This window comes from Musa acuminata, chromosome BXJ1-9 (assembly GCF_036884655.1).
Source record: "Musa acuminata AAA Group cultivar baxijiao chromosome BXJ1-9, Cavendish_Baxijiao_AAA, whole genome shotgun sequence".
Taxonomy (NCBI): Eukaryota; Viridiplantae; Streptophyta; class Magnoliopsida; order Zingiberales; family Musaceae; genus Musa; species Musa acuminata.
The window spans coordinates 7,925,254-7,941,329 of record NC_088335.1 but is presented as its reverse complement, the minus strand read 5'-3'; the positions used below and the strand labels follow the sequence as shown (position 1 = coordinate 7,941,329).

Here is a 16,076-nt window from a genome sequence, read left to right as displayed (position 1 = left end):
GCCAAGTATCACTTAATAGTGTGTGAAGCGATGGAAGTCAAAAACAGATTTTATCAAAACTCAATGATCAGCTTGAGATCAATGATTGCATTTCCATGTAACAAGTTTAGTTTTGATTTTGATTTTATTAATGAGTTGATCATGGGCCGATTGAGAAGTTGCATGTAGCAAGAACCAATGGGTTTTGGCCCATTACAGGACAAATTACTCTCGTTCATCTTGAAATAAAAGGTGACAAACCTTTTTAGAAAACAAGTTACAGAGTAAATAAAACTACACATTACTCTCGTTCATCTTGAAATCAAATTGTCATGCTACAGAGTAAATAAAACTATCATGATACGATACAAGATCATGATAGAGGCAAACATGGAATGACATCTTTTTAATCAATTTATGATTTGAGGATCAGATTTGATAGATTGATTTGATTATATAATTAGTGTATTATTGATAAAAATCTCTTTCTTAAAACTTTATAAATATATATTATCTCAATGTAATCAATCTCTTTCACAACATATTCCTATATTCTATATGATATTAGAGCCTATTTGCTTCAAAAACAAGATTTTTTCTAATACACTCATAACAATCAATAAAAAGTCATCTGCTAGCTCAGTGATAAAATTAGACACACAATAAAAGTTTGTTGGTCTCGATCAAAGCCTATTGCTATATCCAATTGGCCTCAAGTAAATATTATTACTATTTTGACTTTTTATCTAACTAATTAGATTGTCGACTCCGAACTTCTCATTATATCACTTCTAATTTGTAGAACTTATACATCTACAATGACTATAAAGATAATAAAGATATCATCATTAGTAATGGTAACAGAATCTCTATTACTCACACTAGTTCCATAACATTTAATTCATGCATCAACATTTTTACACTGTTATTTGTGCAACTCACATTAAAAAAAATAATATTATTTTTATTTCTTAATTCTATAAATAAAATAATACATCTATTAAGTTCTTTTTCAACTCATTTCTTATAAAGGATTTGAGCACAAGGACATCCTTAGTTTAAGGTGAAAATAAAGTAAAAATTTACGAGTAATCGTTAGCTTCACAAATCACTCAACCAATTGCTCTTATTTTATTGCTCTTATTTTAGTTACTGCTTCAATCAATGTTGACATCATTGCCTTGGTCATCCATCATTCTCTATTCAATAATAAATACTTTCTCTTACTTTCTTCCAACATTCAAATCAAGTAAATTGTAACTCATTGTGTTGCTTGCCTTAATAATAAAAGTCAAAGTATCTTTTGGAATGTCATTCATATCTTGCTCTAAATCATTTGAAATTATCTACATCGATGTTCTACATCGATGTCCGAGGCTCTACCCTAACTACTTTCTTTAATAATTTTAATTTTATCATTTTCATATATTTCTTTACTGGATATGCATGGTTTTATCCTCTCAAATATAAATATGAAGTTACTATAGTTTTTACTCATTTTAGAAAGATGATCGAGAACTTCTCTATTAGATGGGATGAATACTAAGTTTTAATAATTTACTTCTTATCCTATGATATACAACATCTCAATTCATCACCACACACACCTCAATTAGTTATTCTATCAAACTAAAATATCGATATATGGTTGAAATTAGTCTCACCCTTTTATATCAAGCCTTAACCTTTTGGTCAACAATCTTTCAACCATCAACTCTATCCTTAGTCATGCCTCAAACACACCTCACCCCCTCATCTCTTTCTACTTTTCCACCAACGTACCTCGTAATGCTTGATGAAACAATACCCTTGCCACCATAAATGATATTTTTGTTCTCTTCTCGGCTAAGTGATATCGAAGTGTATTAGTCTAATCAAGTACATATCTATAACTCTCTACTATTTCTCATATCTCCAACACAATTCAATAATACCACCGAGTTTAAACATCACATGACAATACGGTTCAAAAATATTATCTTTAAACCACATTAAATCCTTGACCTTCATGCTACCACAAGCTCTCCACAATGGAATAAAACCATATATGAAAAATACGATGTCCTACTCTATAATATCACATCAACCATTGTATTATTTCATCGCACATAAAATATCATTAAGTGTAAGTGAATATTTCAAATTAAGCAAAACCCAAATAGATCTATTACTAGATATAAAGCAGGTCAAAGGATATCACCAATTACCAAGTATTGATTTTATAAAAACATTCGGTCCAATTATTAAACCAACGATAATTTGGCTCATCCTAAATTTAACTATCACTTAAAGCTAGCATATATACCAACTAGATGTTAATAGTGCTTTTTTTAAAGTGATCTTAATTGAAGATATGTTTATGCAACAACCTCTTGGTTTCATCCACCCTTAGTATATAAGTTATATTTATAAACTATGAAAATCTATTTTTGAACTTCGCTAAGCTCCAAAAGCCTGGTATACTAAACTTGACTTATTTTTTATGTCAGTTGACTTCGTCAACTCTAAGTTTGAGACATCTTTGTTTCTACAAGAATAAAAGGGAAGTATTATATATTTATTAATTTATATAGGTGACATTATATCACAAACAATAATATCATGAATATGAAGTAATTTTTTAAGCAATTGACAAATCAATTCTCCATCAAAAATCTAGAGAAACCTTAAGATTTTTTTTGATAGTGGAAGCAACATTTTAATCTTCTATATTTTTCCTATCTCAAAAGAATAACATTTAAGATCTATTATCAAAGACGAATATACATGCTAAAGAAGTCATCATCTCACTCTTCATTATTGAATCACTCAAACTATATGTTACTAGTCCTACTATGGATCCCATACTATACTTATAAGTACTTAGTTTCTTATACTATTTATCTCTCATATGTCTAGACATTTAATTTATAGTCAACAAACTATCATTCATCACGTCTGACGATATCTCAAAGGAATTCTTAATTATAAATTTTTTCTTCGTAAATACTTATCACAAGTTCAACTTTATATCAGTCTATATTATCTTTCTTCAAACAAATTTAATTAATTAAAATTAAAAAAAAATCATAACATCCACACAAATCGAATCATCACCTATCTTTCAACTTGCCATCTCCACTGTCTCAACTTCTTCGTACCAAATCTTTAGTGTGAGACTTAGCAATTTGAACTCATAATTCAGATTTAATAAATTAATGAGTTAATTATACTATTATCTCGATAAATGGTAACCACGTCAAATCTCCATCGAACAGCACTTCCTCACACACCGCGTGATAGGATAGACGGCGATCTCAGCCGCGTTATAGAACAGACGGCGATCTCAGCCGTCGATTGACAGAAAGCGCCCGAAAAAAGAAGAAAAGAAACCGCCCGAGAGAAAGTAAAAGCCTTGTGACGCCCGACAACGGATCACACTCTGCTAATTAATCTGGATCGTCCGTAGTTCCATAAAGAGATCCCGACCGTTAAAGGAATAGTACTCGTAGAAGTTTTTAGCGGTAGGTAGAAAAAGGATTATATAAGTAAATAAATAAATGTCCCCTCCGTCTCGCCGATATCTCCTGTCCTCTCTCGTTTTATTTGGTATTGGGGGAGTGGACGAGGGAGGCCCATCGAATCCACTTGGGTTTCTTCGCCGATAAGGATCGGTGGTTGGGGCTTTGTTCTCGTCGAGTCCGGTGTGGTGAGAAAGATCAATCCTTGCTGGATTTCTTTTTTTTTTTTTTCGTTTTCCCTTTGCAATTTATTTGTTGGGGGTTTCGAGGAAATTGATGATAACATGCTCGTTTTCTGATGCTGATCTGTGGAATTAATTAGTCCGATATATTACTGGACCTGTTGTTAATATAGGCAATTTGTTAATTATTTGTTGTTTTGGCTATGATTTTTGTTACTTCTTTCGTTTGACCGATTTCTATCTTGCATCAAGTTGCTTGCTTGTTGAATATGTGCAATAAGAAGGAAAAATGAGATCGTACCTTATTTAATGAAATCATCCTTAACTGTGAATCTGATGGTTTGATACACAAGAAAGCCTCTTTCTAGGTGATGATGATTCTTTGTCTAAGAATCCTTACATATATGTTCTCCGATCTAAGAAATGATTGCAACAGACAAAGAAAGATCTGTATCAAAGTCATATTTGGGGTCATCTCTTTAGGGTTCTGATGGTAGGCTTTCTTTGGATGGTAAAGTTGATGATTGATTATCCGTCTTTATACTTTGTCAGACTTACACGGAATAGATCTGTGGGGTACGTTGTGAATTTTAACGATTCACTTTGAGTGCTGTCTAATGTGGATCTTATGTTATTTTTCTGAACCATGTTGATAATTTGCATCAAGACAGGTGAAAGAGGGTCGTCTCATTAGTGATATAGGATGCGATTTCATATGGGTAGCATTTGTTTGCCTGCGTTTTGAAATTGACTAAAAGTAGCAATTGCAGGCAAATGCGACTAAGATAAAGGAGGATGCTGGTGCCCAGACAAGAAGGACTAGCAATTATGCAGGACTACGGTAGAGGAATAGAGGGGCACAATGTGTCAGGAGGCCACGTGTGAGAGGATGATATCTAAGATTTTATTACATATAGTTCAGTCCGCAAGTGTGTCATACAGTATTTCAAATCATACGCCCACTTTGCTGCATGTAGGGTTCTAGTTGTGTTGGCACAATACTACATTGGGTTTACTTGCAGACAATCAAATGCTTGCAAAATGAGCTCCTTTCTGCAAAAGCACTTGCAGGTAGCCCACTTACAGGCAAGCAAATGGCCCAAACAAGGCCTCATGTGTTATGAGTAATTTTAACTATGTGTTTAGATCAGTCATGCCAGATCCGACTTGATGTGTATTAAATTCAGCACAAGTTTTGGTCGAAATTGTATTGGCAGGAACGACATCAAATATTGTACTCAATTTCTGAAACCCAGTTGTTCATGGAGATTGAACTTTTTGGATTTATTTGATTGTTAATTTGTATTGATAGAGTTCAAGTTGTCAAAGCTGTCATGAAGTCAATGTTTGATATAGATCATATACCACATCCTAACATACTATGTAAAAGAAACTGATGTGGTTGGTGTATTCTTCATCATGTTTTTGTTTTTAATTAACATTATCAATAAATATGATTCTGCTTATCACTTAAGTGTGGTTCACTTCTTTAGACCATGGTTCTATCTTTTTCGTTGATTGTCCCTGGTGGATTATGAACAATAATAACACACTAAACTAATTGTTCTAGATATCCCAATTTTTTGGGCAATCTCTTTGATCTGTAGTAGCAACTAATAATATTTACATAGGCATCCTACTTTGCTTTTCTACATTTGTGGTATAATTTTTTTGTGGTAGTCAACTCTGGACATGTTCTGTTGAAGGAAAACTTTGAATGTGTTTTCTTTTCTTCTGGATGCTTGTATTTATCCAAGAAGATGTTTTGTTCTATGTTGTTTCAAAGATGGCTTTCTATGGTTCTAATGGTAACTGGAATGAGACTATGCAATTTTTATCCTTTCCTCTCTCATCTCAGCGTCCTTTGGATGCACGTGCTTTATTCTTGCATTATAACCTGGCAATTTATTCAATATAAATAGACTTTTGAGGAGATTTGAAGTGTATAAGGTGATTCTCTTTTTGTCATATAATTTGTTAATGAAGAAAATTTTGAACTACATACAATGTGGGAATCCTGAATGTCACCATAACCAGTCCTGCAATTGATATTCTCCTCATAATTGGTGATTATAATTGGTTGGTCTGTTGGGAAAGAAACATCTTTTACACTTTTGATTCACTTTCACAGCATTTCCATATTGTCTATAATTTAAAATTTTCATTTACATAAGAGAAAATTTTAATGGGTTTTATTACCTAGCAACAATTTTTTTGGATTATTATTAGCAAATATTCTCTTTATATTATTCTTCAATGTCAACTGATGTTATCGCTACTCATAATTTTCAGTTTTTGGAGTTAAGATTCTTTTCAAAGCCAGTGAAACTCTGTTCTCTCTCTTTGAATCTCAAAAGCTAAGTGTTCATGTCTGATCTTGACGTCCATATTCCAACTGCATTTGGTATGCTCGCAAAAGACTGTTAGACTATGAATACAATTATGTTCTAGATTCATTTTTATACGTCAATTATCATGTGTTATTGGGGTACTATATCTGCATCATTCCATCATGCTTGCACTTGTCTCTTTGAATGCAGATCCTTTTGCTGATGCAAATGCTGAGGACTCTGGTGCTGGTGCAAAGGAGTATGTTCATATCCGCATCCAACAACGAAATGGCAGAAAGAGTCTGACAACTGTGCAGGGGCTAAAGAAAGAGTTTAGTTATAACAAGATCTTGAAGGACCTAAAAAAGGAATTCTGCTGTAATGGTACTGTGGTCCAGGACCCTGAATTGGGCCAGGTACTTAATGTTCCCTTGAATTATTTTGCTTCTGCTATGTTAGTGCAGTCTACATCGCTGCACCTTGTTTTGGTTTTTCTTTCTTAGGAGCATTAGTTGTCTGCAGGTTATTCAACTCCAAGGTGATCAGCGTAAGAACGTCTCGAGTTTCCTGGTTCAGGTGTGTATACCCTCTGTGGTTATTTAGCTTCTGTACTTAATTTGTGCAACCATGTAAGGAACAGTGCAAACCTTTTTCCAAAACTGTGTTAATTTCTTATACTCTTCATATCCAGGCGGGTATCATCAAGAAGGAGCATATCAAAATTCACGGGTTCTGAATAATTGCATATCATGCGTTAAGACTTGAGTTATATATATTGTTTCTGGCTGCTTGTAACATGTAACTTAAGGGGACACTGTGTTGCGACTCCTGGGTCGCTGGTCTTCTGATGGCTTATCTCTCAGTGACGTTTTCTGCCGTGAGAAGAAGCGTTGCTTTGTGTTATGGTTTATGTTCATTTGTGTTGGTCCGGATGTTTGATCTCACCGTGACTATTGTTCTTTTGGTCTATGCGTTACATTGCTGGTTAAAATGGGTGGCCTATTGCATGATATGAACATCTCGTTTAGTACGATTTCTAGAGAAGTGTAGCGTGTGCAGGTCTGTATCTTCCCCTGTATGAATCAGAAATTTAGTGGAGCTTGCAGAGGGTTGAGGTTTATATAATGTCCGTGTTTAATGATCTCAAATTAGATTTGTAATTACCAACACATTATGTGAGCGATTGATGTTTAGATATCATCGTTGACACGAATGTAACTAAAAATCTGGTTAATTATATATTATTTTTATAATTAATTATCTTTTGTAATTTGGTCGTTATATTTTAAAAAGTGGGTATCTTTATAGTTATGTAAATCTTTATAATTATAAAAGTAAAATATTTAGGTTTATTTATCTTAATATTATATATTTTATTAATAAAAATATAAAAATAAAAAATAATTTTAATATTTTAGTTGATGATTAGTAGATAGTATCGATGGTGTCGTTATGGCTTGTGGATGGTTATTGTGGACGAGGAGAACGACAGTAAAATGTGAGTATTGTTTTGCATTTGTGTCAACATTGATATAATTGTCGAGTGGAAAAAAGATTGCTTGGCAATTGTATGGTGGTCCTTTCGTCACTCGACAATTACATTGACGTTATACACAATTGCATAGAGAAAAAATTTTCTACCATCATTGGATATATTCGTCGGGAGCTTGACAATTGTTTGCCTACCAACCTTCTAGAGCTTCCTTTCTTGGTCGATGATAATCGCGACGAATAGAACTCTTCCAACAAGCCCCTAATCTTCTCTGTTTCATGCCTATACCAGAATTAACACAACATTATGGGAAGCGATATGACTCCGGCGACCCTACCTTTGGGTCGAGAGATCCGCCCAATGGGTCAACGACAAGGCAACCACTATCTTCTCCATACGCGTCGAGCAATGCCCAGTTTTGGATCGAGCAATTCGCCCACTACTGCTAGTTGTCGCTCGGCAACTACGTCAGCACCGACACAGTTGGTGGGGGTCATTGCGACGTCTACGACAAAGATGGTGATCGCCTTGTCATTGACCTGTTGGGTGGATCACTCGACCCGAAACTAGTGTCATCGAAGCTCTTACTGCTCCCCCTACTATTGCATTAGTTCTGGCATGGGCATGAAAAAGGGGAGATGAAGTGCTCATTGAAGGAGTTCTATTCGTGGTGGTTGTCATCAATTGGGAAGGAAAGCTCTAGAACATTGGCAAGCGAACGATTGTTGAGCTCTTGGTGGACAGATTCGGTGGTCGTAGAAAAATGTGGGTCCTAGAATTCGATGCTGAGTATGTCGTCGTACCCATCATTTACACAGTTGTCGAGCGACGAAAGAGCTATCGATGCAGATGTCGAGCGACCCTTTTGCCACTCAATAACTACGTTGATGTCGACGCAATTGTAAAGTGACCCTCATCTCTTGTCATTACTCTTTTATCTACAACAACAACCCCTAGCCTCCAATAGTGATGTCATTGTCCGTCACCACTAACTATAATACTAAAATTATATTTGGTAAAACTGATAATGTTATGATAAACGAGGATAATTTATAGTTAACACCTAAAAATCGCATGAACTATAATGCCCCCAAAAAGGATGCATTTTATGTATTTTACTAAAATATAATTCATAATTGATGTATACTCATTAGATTGGTCAGAACAAGTCTAATTACTTAATTCTATCATATAAGTGGTCCTCAAATATTAAGGACACATCCCACCATTTTATTATTATATGAGATTTTTTTAAAAAAAAATTGTAAGAAAAAAATTTAAATATCAAAGTCGTAATAATATGTAGTGTTCAGATTAGTAAATGCCATTAAGGAATAGCATTCAGAATAAATGATAAAATCATATCTTCAACATTGATTGATATGATATATCTGATCTTTTTATTGAAGGTTCCAAATTTCATTCGACGTATTCAAACGTATTAACTTACTTGAATCTCATTCGACATATTCAAATTTCATTTGAACTTGGATTTTATTTTTATTTTTATTTAAAATAAATAAATAAATCACACCGCCGTACCAGTGGACGGTAGGCAATCGATGGTCACATCTTCCCCATATCATACATATTCTGAAAGTCCGGTGAATGATTCCATACTCGTACCGGTTGAAGGGGGATAACGATAAGCCCGGTGACCTCAATACCCCGTCGATCGGGTCGGGTTCCCGGTTCCTGAGGTGAAGAAGACACGTGCACGTATTGCACATCCGAGTTCTTAGATAAACATCAATCCTTCCTTCTTCTTTGGATTGGACGTTTGCAGACTGGTGTCATGCGTCCCTAACTCTCTCTCTCTCCCGCCACCAACCAACCTTATCCTCTTCTCTCCGCCCATCCAAGCGCAACCGTTTCCTACGTCACCATATGCCTAACTATCTCTGTACATATGATTATTATTATTATTATATATATATATAACCAATTATAAGTGTTCTAATAATAAATATTCACAGAAATATAGAGATTTCTACTGTTTACCTGCATGTCTATCTATCCATCTAAGATATACGTTGTGTTTCAACTGCTGACTTGAGCCATACATCTCAAGGTTATTATCTAAATGTATATGAAATATATCTACAAACATATTTCTTGGAGAAGGATTAAGGGTCTCATCCTTCACTAAAATCCTTTACTAGGACAATGCCCTCTCTCCTCATAAAACAAAAGAAAAAAAAAAAGAGAGAGAGAATGATACGATGAACAATATATATTTATCATAAAACACCTAGATAATCGATCATCCGAAGAATCAGGTTTTTATTTCTCAGAAATAAGAAGATTTTATTTCTTTTCTTCAATTTAAAGGAGAAGTAAAGCTCTATATGCAAATTCTCTTTTCGAAGGTACCCCGACATTAATTCATTTCACTTATCTTTTTATTCTCGATCATTCATCCTTTTGGATAAAAACAAATATAAAAATTTCAAATATCCAAGCAGCACTCCAACACGTCAGAAAACAATGCCATGAGGAACTTCGCCAGTCCTGCACGACTGGCCTACATTGATCTGCAACTCTGGGGCGATAGCTACTGCAAGCATTCGACTGGACTCTGCATCATATCTTCAGAGCTATTGGTTTAAACAATCAGCATCAAACATCTCCATTTTCATCGCAGATATTGTTTGATGAAGATCCAATGACTACGGATGTTCTAAACGCTTCTTACACCCTCGTATTTCCTTGACCATACTCATCCGTCGAGAGGAAGTTCCTGAGAAGCAACAGGAACCTGAAAGGTGTTTGCTTGCATGGGCTGGTCAGCTTCTAAGTGAGGAAGCTTTTGGGGTAAGGATGGAGGGTGTGGCAGCTGAACAAGACAATCTGAGACTATTTAAATAAGTTATCATCACCACAATATTTGGAAAATGAAAATAATTAAGTTGTCAACCTGTGTTCTCTCTTGATGGATAATCAAGGGAAGTTGCCATGCCAACCCACTTCTTGCATCCTTTATAAAGGAGGAAGGGGAGCAGACCTTTGCATGCACTGGTTGCAACTCCTGACAAATATCTATCTCTCAAGAATTCTCCCATGGCTTCATCCTTTTCAGTGCCTTCAATGGTCAGTTCTCATGCCTGCTTCGAAACCTCTTCCGTAATCTCCTTCCTTCCCATTTTTCTTTACTTGCATCTAGCAGAAGATATCTTCATCAAGCCTCTGTGCTCTTCTGTATTTATTCTTTTGGGGTAAAACCAAAGAAAAAGAGCACTATAGACAAACCTTTATTACTTGACATGATGGAGGGAAAGAGACATAGGTATCTAATGATCATAATATGACGAGTCTCATTAGTTTAATGAGGAATGTAAGTTCATGTTTATTTGTTTCCTATCCTTCTTATGCATGCTATGAGAACCAGCCAGAAAAATTGGAGGTTTGTAGTTTTAACAATGAAAATGTGATATTTCCATCAAGTACTCTACCACTCGATGCTTTGCTTTTCTGATGAGTTTATATATGCTGGATTTAGTCAAAACTTTACTTATGAAATTGCTGCCTCATGTCTTCTTTTCTCATGGATAAGATTTTAAGCTTGTGATTGTCATTAAAGGTGTCAAAATTTTGGTTCGGGATAAATGTAGTTAATTTTGTGGTTTTGGCCTTTGAACTCTCCATCCTCTGTTGAGTTGGCTAGAAAATAAGAAGTCGACCAAGAAACAATAATTCATCCTAAAAAGATATTAATTGATCGGCAAATTCCAAAGATACTGCTATATTGCCCAGTCAAGGCCAAATGTTGTATTGCTATATAGTCTTGATAAGTATAATTAACATGAGTTTAACTACAGATAATGGCGGAAGAAAGCAGATTTGAAGCGGAAGTTGCCGAGGTGCAAGCATGGTGGAACACCGAGAGGTTCAAGCTTACCCGCCGCCCTTACACTGCTCGCGATGTCGTCTCTCTCCGTGGTACCCTCCGCCAAAGCTATGCCTCTAACGAGCTCGCAAAGAAACTTTGGAGCACTCTAAAGACCCACCAAGCCAACGGCACCGCCTCACGGACCTTCGGCGCTCTTGACCCAGTCCAAGTCACCATGATGGCCAAGTACCTCGACACCATCTACGTCTCCGGCTGGCAGTGCTCCTCCACCCACACCACCAGCAACGAGCCCGGCCCTGACCTTGCCGACTACCCTTACGACACCGTCCCGAACAAGGTCGAACACCTCTTCTTCGCGCAACAGTTCCATGACCGCAAGCAGCGAGAGGCTCGGATGAGCATGAGCCGCGAGGAACGGGCACGCACCCCTTACGTCGACTACTTCAAGCCTATCATCGCCGACGGTGACACGGGCTTTGGCGGTGCCACCGCTACCGTGAAGCTCTGCAAGCTATTCGTCGAGCGGGGCGCGGCCGGAGTTCACATCGAAGACCAGTCATCGGTCACCAAGAAGTGTGGTCACATGGCCGGAAAAGTCCTTGTATCGGTCGGCGAACACATCAACCGGCTCGTGGCGGCGCGACTGCAGTTCGACATCATGGGCGTCGAAACCGTCTTGATCGCGAGAACTGATGCAGTTGCTGCCAATTTGATCCAAACCAACGTGGATTCCAGGGACCACCAGTTCATTCTTGGTTGCACCAACCCACATCTCAAAGGGAGGAGTTTGGCCGGTGCGTTAGCTGAGGCGATGGCAGTCGGAAAGAATGGCCCTGAGCTTCAGGCCATCGAGGACGAGTGGCTGTCGATGGCCAAACTAAAGACCTTCTCCGAGTGCGTCGAGGACGCAATCAACAGCCTCAACATCCGCGAAGACGAGAAGCGCCAAAGACTCGACGAATGGGCGAATCGCTCGGGTTATGATAAGTGCCTGTCCTATGAGCAAGGGAGGGACGTCGCTGAGAGGCTCGGCCTTGAGAACCTCTTCTGGGACTGGGACTTGCCCAGGACCAGAGACGGCTTCTACAGGTTCAAAGGCTCAGTCATGGCGGCGGTTGTCAGGGGCTGGGCTTTCGCACCCCACACCGACCTGATATGGATGGAGACGTCGAGCCCCGACTTGGTTGAATGCACCAGGTTCGCCGAGGGAGTGAAGTCGAAGCACGCGGAGACGATGCTGGCCTACAACCTCTCGCCGTCGTTCAACTGGGACGCATCGGGCATGGCCGATGACCAGATGAGGGACTTCATTCCTCGGATCGCGAAGCTGGGCTTCTGCTGGCAGTTCATAACACTGGCCGGGTTCCATGCTGATGCACTGGTGGTGGATACCTTTGCCAGGGACTTCGCCAGGAGGGGGATGTTGGCCTATGTGGAGAGGATTCAGAGGCAGGAGAGGAACAACGGGGTGGACACTTTGGCTCACCAGAGATGGTCCGGTGCTAGTTACTACGACAAGGTGCTGAAGACCGTGCAGGGTGGGATCACCTCCACCGCAGCCATGGGCAAAGGCAAGTTAATTGCCTCTTCATTTCTGTCAGACAATACTTACCATTTCTGGGCGACAAACTTTAATTAATCTATCGTTTGCAGGAGTCACCGAGGAACAATTCCAAGAAACATGGACTAAAAATGGAGTCTTGAGCATGTCTGATGCCAATGGCATTGTACTGGCCAAGTCTAGAATGTAGGACCAAGTTGCCGAAGCCATGAGAAGAACTTCCAGCATGGATCTAAAGGATTCCATGGTTCTGTTGCTTCGTTTCAGTGCATGTCCTAACCAGATTTGAATAAATTGTGTAATCACTAATAACTCAGTGGAGATTGGGCTTATTATTTTTTATGTTAAGCCTTAATTATCTGAATCCGGCCCTTTGTCATGCATCCATGTTTAAGTTATGAAGCCTAACTATGTTGGTATATGATGAACAAAGCTGGACTAGAGCAGAGTATTGTTGTGCTCTAAGAACATTAGTTTATATTACTCATGCAAGTTCCTAATCACACGATGGATGTAGTCACACGGAGTCTTCGAAAGCTGTAACGATCTCAAAGCCCCAACACATTTCCTAACATGCAGTGAACAGGAAATGAAAGGTTCGGATAAAAGGTCAGTATTATCCAAGAGCAATTGCTAGATGATCATCCACAACATCACACCACAAGGTTCGGCCTATTAGCTTAGGAACCTCGACTTGTTTGTCTACACTAACGCTAACATTTGTGTTCCTATCATGATGATCGTTCCTTCGATGAACCGAGAACAAACTATTCCGAAACCTCAAATGTTTGCTGGTTCAGTTAGGCTTACAGAACCCAATGTGATGTCACAGAAGAGGTACTATCAAAATCTTGGTGTTTATCAGGATTCAAGATTAGAAATGAAAACAAAAGTTGGTCTCAGGATCTTCAAACCCAAATGCCAGAGATCTTCAAACCAAAAGTCTCAGACTCCGCATTCCACCAGGAAGTGCCCGAGAAACCAAACCAAATGTCACTTGGCTCACCACTAAGTTAAAGGTGCACTATGCTCCTTCTTTCCCGGAGTGCACTTTTGATAGAAGATAAGATTTCTCTAATTATATGAGAAAATTTTAAATAAAATCGTCTATTCTGTTGAGGAAAATCCTTCCTCCTATAAATAGGAGAGGGACATGTTTATTTAAGCTTTTTCAATTCATCAATAAAGTTTTTTAACAGTGAGAAAAGCGAAGCTTCACTTTTGCCTTCAGCCAGCGACCAACACCGCTAAGAAAAGTAAAGCTTCGCTCTTGCCTTCGGCTAGCGACCAACGCCACTGCAGCCAAATTCCTAAGAGGCTCCGCGGTCAATCCTCATCTTCCTCATCGCGATAGTCTTCGTTGATCTGCCAACAGTCGACGAACTTAAGGAAAACAAATGACGAACTTAAGGAGAACGAAAGGAACGCCTGTGCCCTCACAGCAACAGCAATCGCAACAACAGTGATTAATGTCCTTGACAGGAGCATCATCTTGCGGGGGCATGACAGAAGATAAGATTTTTTCAACTACACGAGGAAATCTTTCTATTCTATTAAGAAAATTTTTTCATTGAAAATCTTTTCTCCTAATATATATAAATAGGAGAGGATGCGGTAGGGCGAGGCTTCTTAAGCAGCAAGGAGGAATCTCTTTTATATGGCCTTTTTCTCTTTATCAAAGCCGTCGCCGACCATTACGTGTCATCTTCACTTTCGGAAGGACTCCCGAGTGCGCGCACTTCCTTCCATTGCCTGCCAGGATTCTTTGCGTAGAATTGCCGCAGCCAAGCAGAGGAAAGCAAAGCTGCTCCTCCCCTTTTTCCACGCAATTAATGGATGGTAGCTCCATTTATTAATCACGTACCCTGCTGCTATATTACCCGTCACCCTTTGCTCTTCCGGCCATGCAAATGCTACCTCTTCGCACTGCAACTTCGACCACAGGTGGAGCGAGGATGGACAAGGATCAAGGGAAGAGGGAAATGGAAGAGCAGCTCGAGATGGTGACCAAGGCCTTTGTGGATCACTACTACAACCTCTTCGACACCAACCGTGCCGCGCTCGCATGCCTCTACGACCAGACCTCCATGCTCTCCTTCGAGGGGCAGAAGATCCTGGGCGCCGACGAGATCAGTCGGAAGCTCTCGCAGTTGCCGTTCGAGCAGTGCAACCACTCCATCTCCACCGTCGACTGCCAGCCGTCGCCGTTCGTCGGCGGCATCCTCGTCTTTGTAACTGGTAACCTCCAGCTCGCCGGAGAGGAGCACCAGCTCAGGTTCAGCCAGGTATATAGCGATCACCACATCCTAAGCAGTAACATGAGAATGATACTCAAGTCTTCGTTTGGGTGCAGATGTTCCAGCTGATCCCGACACAGCAGGCGAGCTTCTTCGTGCAGAATGACATATTTCGCCTCAACTATTGTTGATTGAAGCAGGCGAGCTTGTGTAGTCTCCGGAAGTCAAGACTGCCATGTCATGAACAGAAGGGAGGTGCCTGGTTTTAGATGTCCTCTCTTCTATGGTGTTTTTGTGGAATTGAATTCCACTGAATGTCTTCATGTGGATTCAAAGATTTATTCCAATAAGTTTGCTTGTGTTTGGTTGAAAAGCATTTTTTTTCTCCATGAACAAATTGCATATAGCTGCTTAAACTGCACTATGGAGATCAGAAGAGAGAACAAAACAGCAAGGCACTGACCCTCTCTTCCTATAGAACTGAAGCTGAACTCTCCAATCATTTAAGCTTTGATCAATTTCAATCAATCTGATTCTGGACACACCTCTTAGATTCTTATGTTTGCAGCAATCTAAAGAGTCCAATGAACTGCTTTTCACCTCTGCCAACCCTGCAGATTTGGTTTCGGAAATTTTCTTCAAAGAACAGGCTAAAACCTCACTAAATTCAATCACTTAATGCTGCACCAAAACACCCACATTGATCTCACTCTCGCTTCCTGTGAGTCCGGGCTTGATCTTGCAGGAAGTAGAAAGCTGATCCTACCATCTTCTCTCCAATATCTTTAAAGTTTATTCCTTTATGATGAAGGCAAGCATATGTTGATGTTATCTGAACACTGTGAACCAATAGGAATGAAGCTGAAGTCTCTCTCCGATATATAAGCAAAAAGATTCATTTAATCACTTTGAAGCACTAAAATACAAACCACAGAAAAAGGAAGC

At 38.9% G+C, this 16,076-nt stretch overlaps 3 protein-coding genes across 9 annotated transcripts; all 3 read left to right on the top strand.

The window, feature by feature from the left end:
- The first annotated feature begins 3,526 nt into the window (after nt 1-3,526).
- On the top strand, nt 3,527-6,935 carry LOC135592936 (protein translation factor SUI1 homolog 2-like). Of its 6 annotated transcripts, none has more exons than XM_065082689.1 (7): nt 3,527-3,667; nt 4,432-4,542; nt 4,639-4,732; nt 5,954-6,065; nt 6,202-6,407; nt 6,514-6,567; nt 6,683-6,935. In XM_065082689.1, exons 4-7 carry the CDS (start codon nt 6,029-6,031, stop codon nt 6,725-6,727), a joined length of 342 nt encoding a protein of 113 aa, XP_064938761.1. In that variant the 5' UTR covers nt 3,527-3,667; nt 4,432-4,542; nt 4,639-4,732; nt 5,954-6,028; the 3' UTR covers nt 6,728-6,935. The 6 variants fall into 6 exon arrangements, with proteins under 6 accessions (XP_064938761.1, XP_064938760.1, XP_064938762.1 ...); XM_065082688.1 differs by having other exon boundaries at nt 4,639-4,747; XM_065082690.1 differs by lacking the exon at nt 4,639-4,732.
- Nucleotides 6,936-10,415: 3,480 nt separating this feature from the next.
- Nucleotides 10,416-13,258, top strand: LOC135583096 (isocitrate lyase-like). Of its 2 annotated transcripts, none has more exons than XM_065082669.1 (3): nt 10,416-10,573; nt 11,302-12,904; nt 12,987-13,258. In XM_065082669.1, exons 1-3 carry the CDS (start codon nt 10,544-10,546, stop codon nt 13,082-13,084), a joined length of 1,731 nt encoding a protein of 576 aa, XP_064938741.1. In that variant the 5' UTR covers nt 10,416-10,543; the 3' UTR covers nt 13,085-13,258. The 2 variants fall into 2 exon arrangements, with proteins under 2 accessions (XP_064938741.1, XP_064938740.1); XM_065082668.1 differs by having other exon boundaries at nt 10,529-10,606.
- Nucleotides 13,259-14,763: 1,505 nt separating this feature from the next.
- Nucleotides 14,764-15,504, top strand: LOC103997674 (nuclear transport factor 2B). The gene is made up of 2 exons (XM_009418973.3): nt 14,764-15,179; nt 15,248-15,504. The coding sequence occupies exons 1-2, from the start codon at nt 14,799-14,801 to the stop codon at nt 15,320-15,322; spliced, it is 456 nt and encodes a 151-aa protein (XP_009417248.2). The 5' UTR covers nt 14,764-14,798; the 3' UTR covers nt 15,323-15,504.
- The last annotated feature ends 572 nt before the right edge of the window (nt 15,505-16,076 follow it).

Excerpts from the sequence above, each read along its gene's own strand:
- LOC135592936 (XM_065082685.1), top strand. The coding sequence starts at position 6,029 with ATGTCTGATCTTGACGTCCATATTCCAACTGCATTTG. Across the intron at positions 6,066-6,201 it reads CCATATTCCAACTGCATTTG|ATCCTTTTGCTGATGCAAAT; the intron begins GTATGCTCGCAA and ends CTTTGAATGCAG. Across the intron at positions 6,568-6,682 it reads TCTCGAGTTTCCTGGTTCAG|GCGGGTATCATCAAGAAGGA; the intron begins GTGTGTATACCC and ends CTTCATATCCAG.
- LOC135583096 (XM_065082668.1), top strand. The coding sequence starts at position 10,544 with ATGGCTTCATCCTTTTCAGTGCCTTCAATGGTCAGTTCTCATGCCTGC. Across the intron at positions 10,607-11,301 it reads CCTGCTTCGAAACCTCTTCC|ATAATGGCGGAAGAAAGCAG; the intron begins GTAATCTCCTTC and ends GTTTAACTACAG. Across the intron at positions 12,905-12,986 it reads CACCGCAGCCATGGGCAAAG|GAGTCACCGAGGAACAATTC; the intron begins GCAAGTTAATTG and ends TATCGTTTGCAG.
- LOC103997674 (XM_009418973.3), top strand. The coding sequence starts at position 14,799 with ATGCAAATGCTACCTCTTCGCACTGCAACTTCGACCACAGGTGGAGCG. Across the intron at positions 15,180-15,247 it reads ACCAGCTCAGGTTCAGCCAG|ATGTTCCAGCTGATCCCGAC; the intron begins GTATATAGCGAT and ends GTTTGGGTGCAG.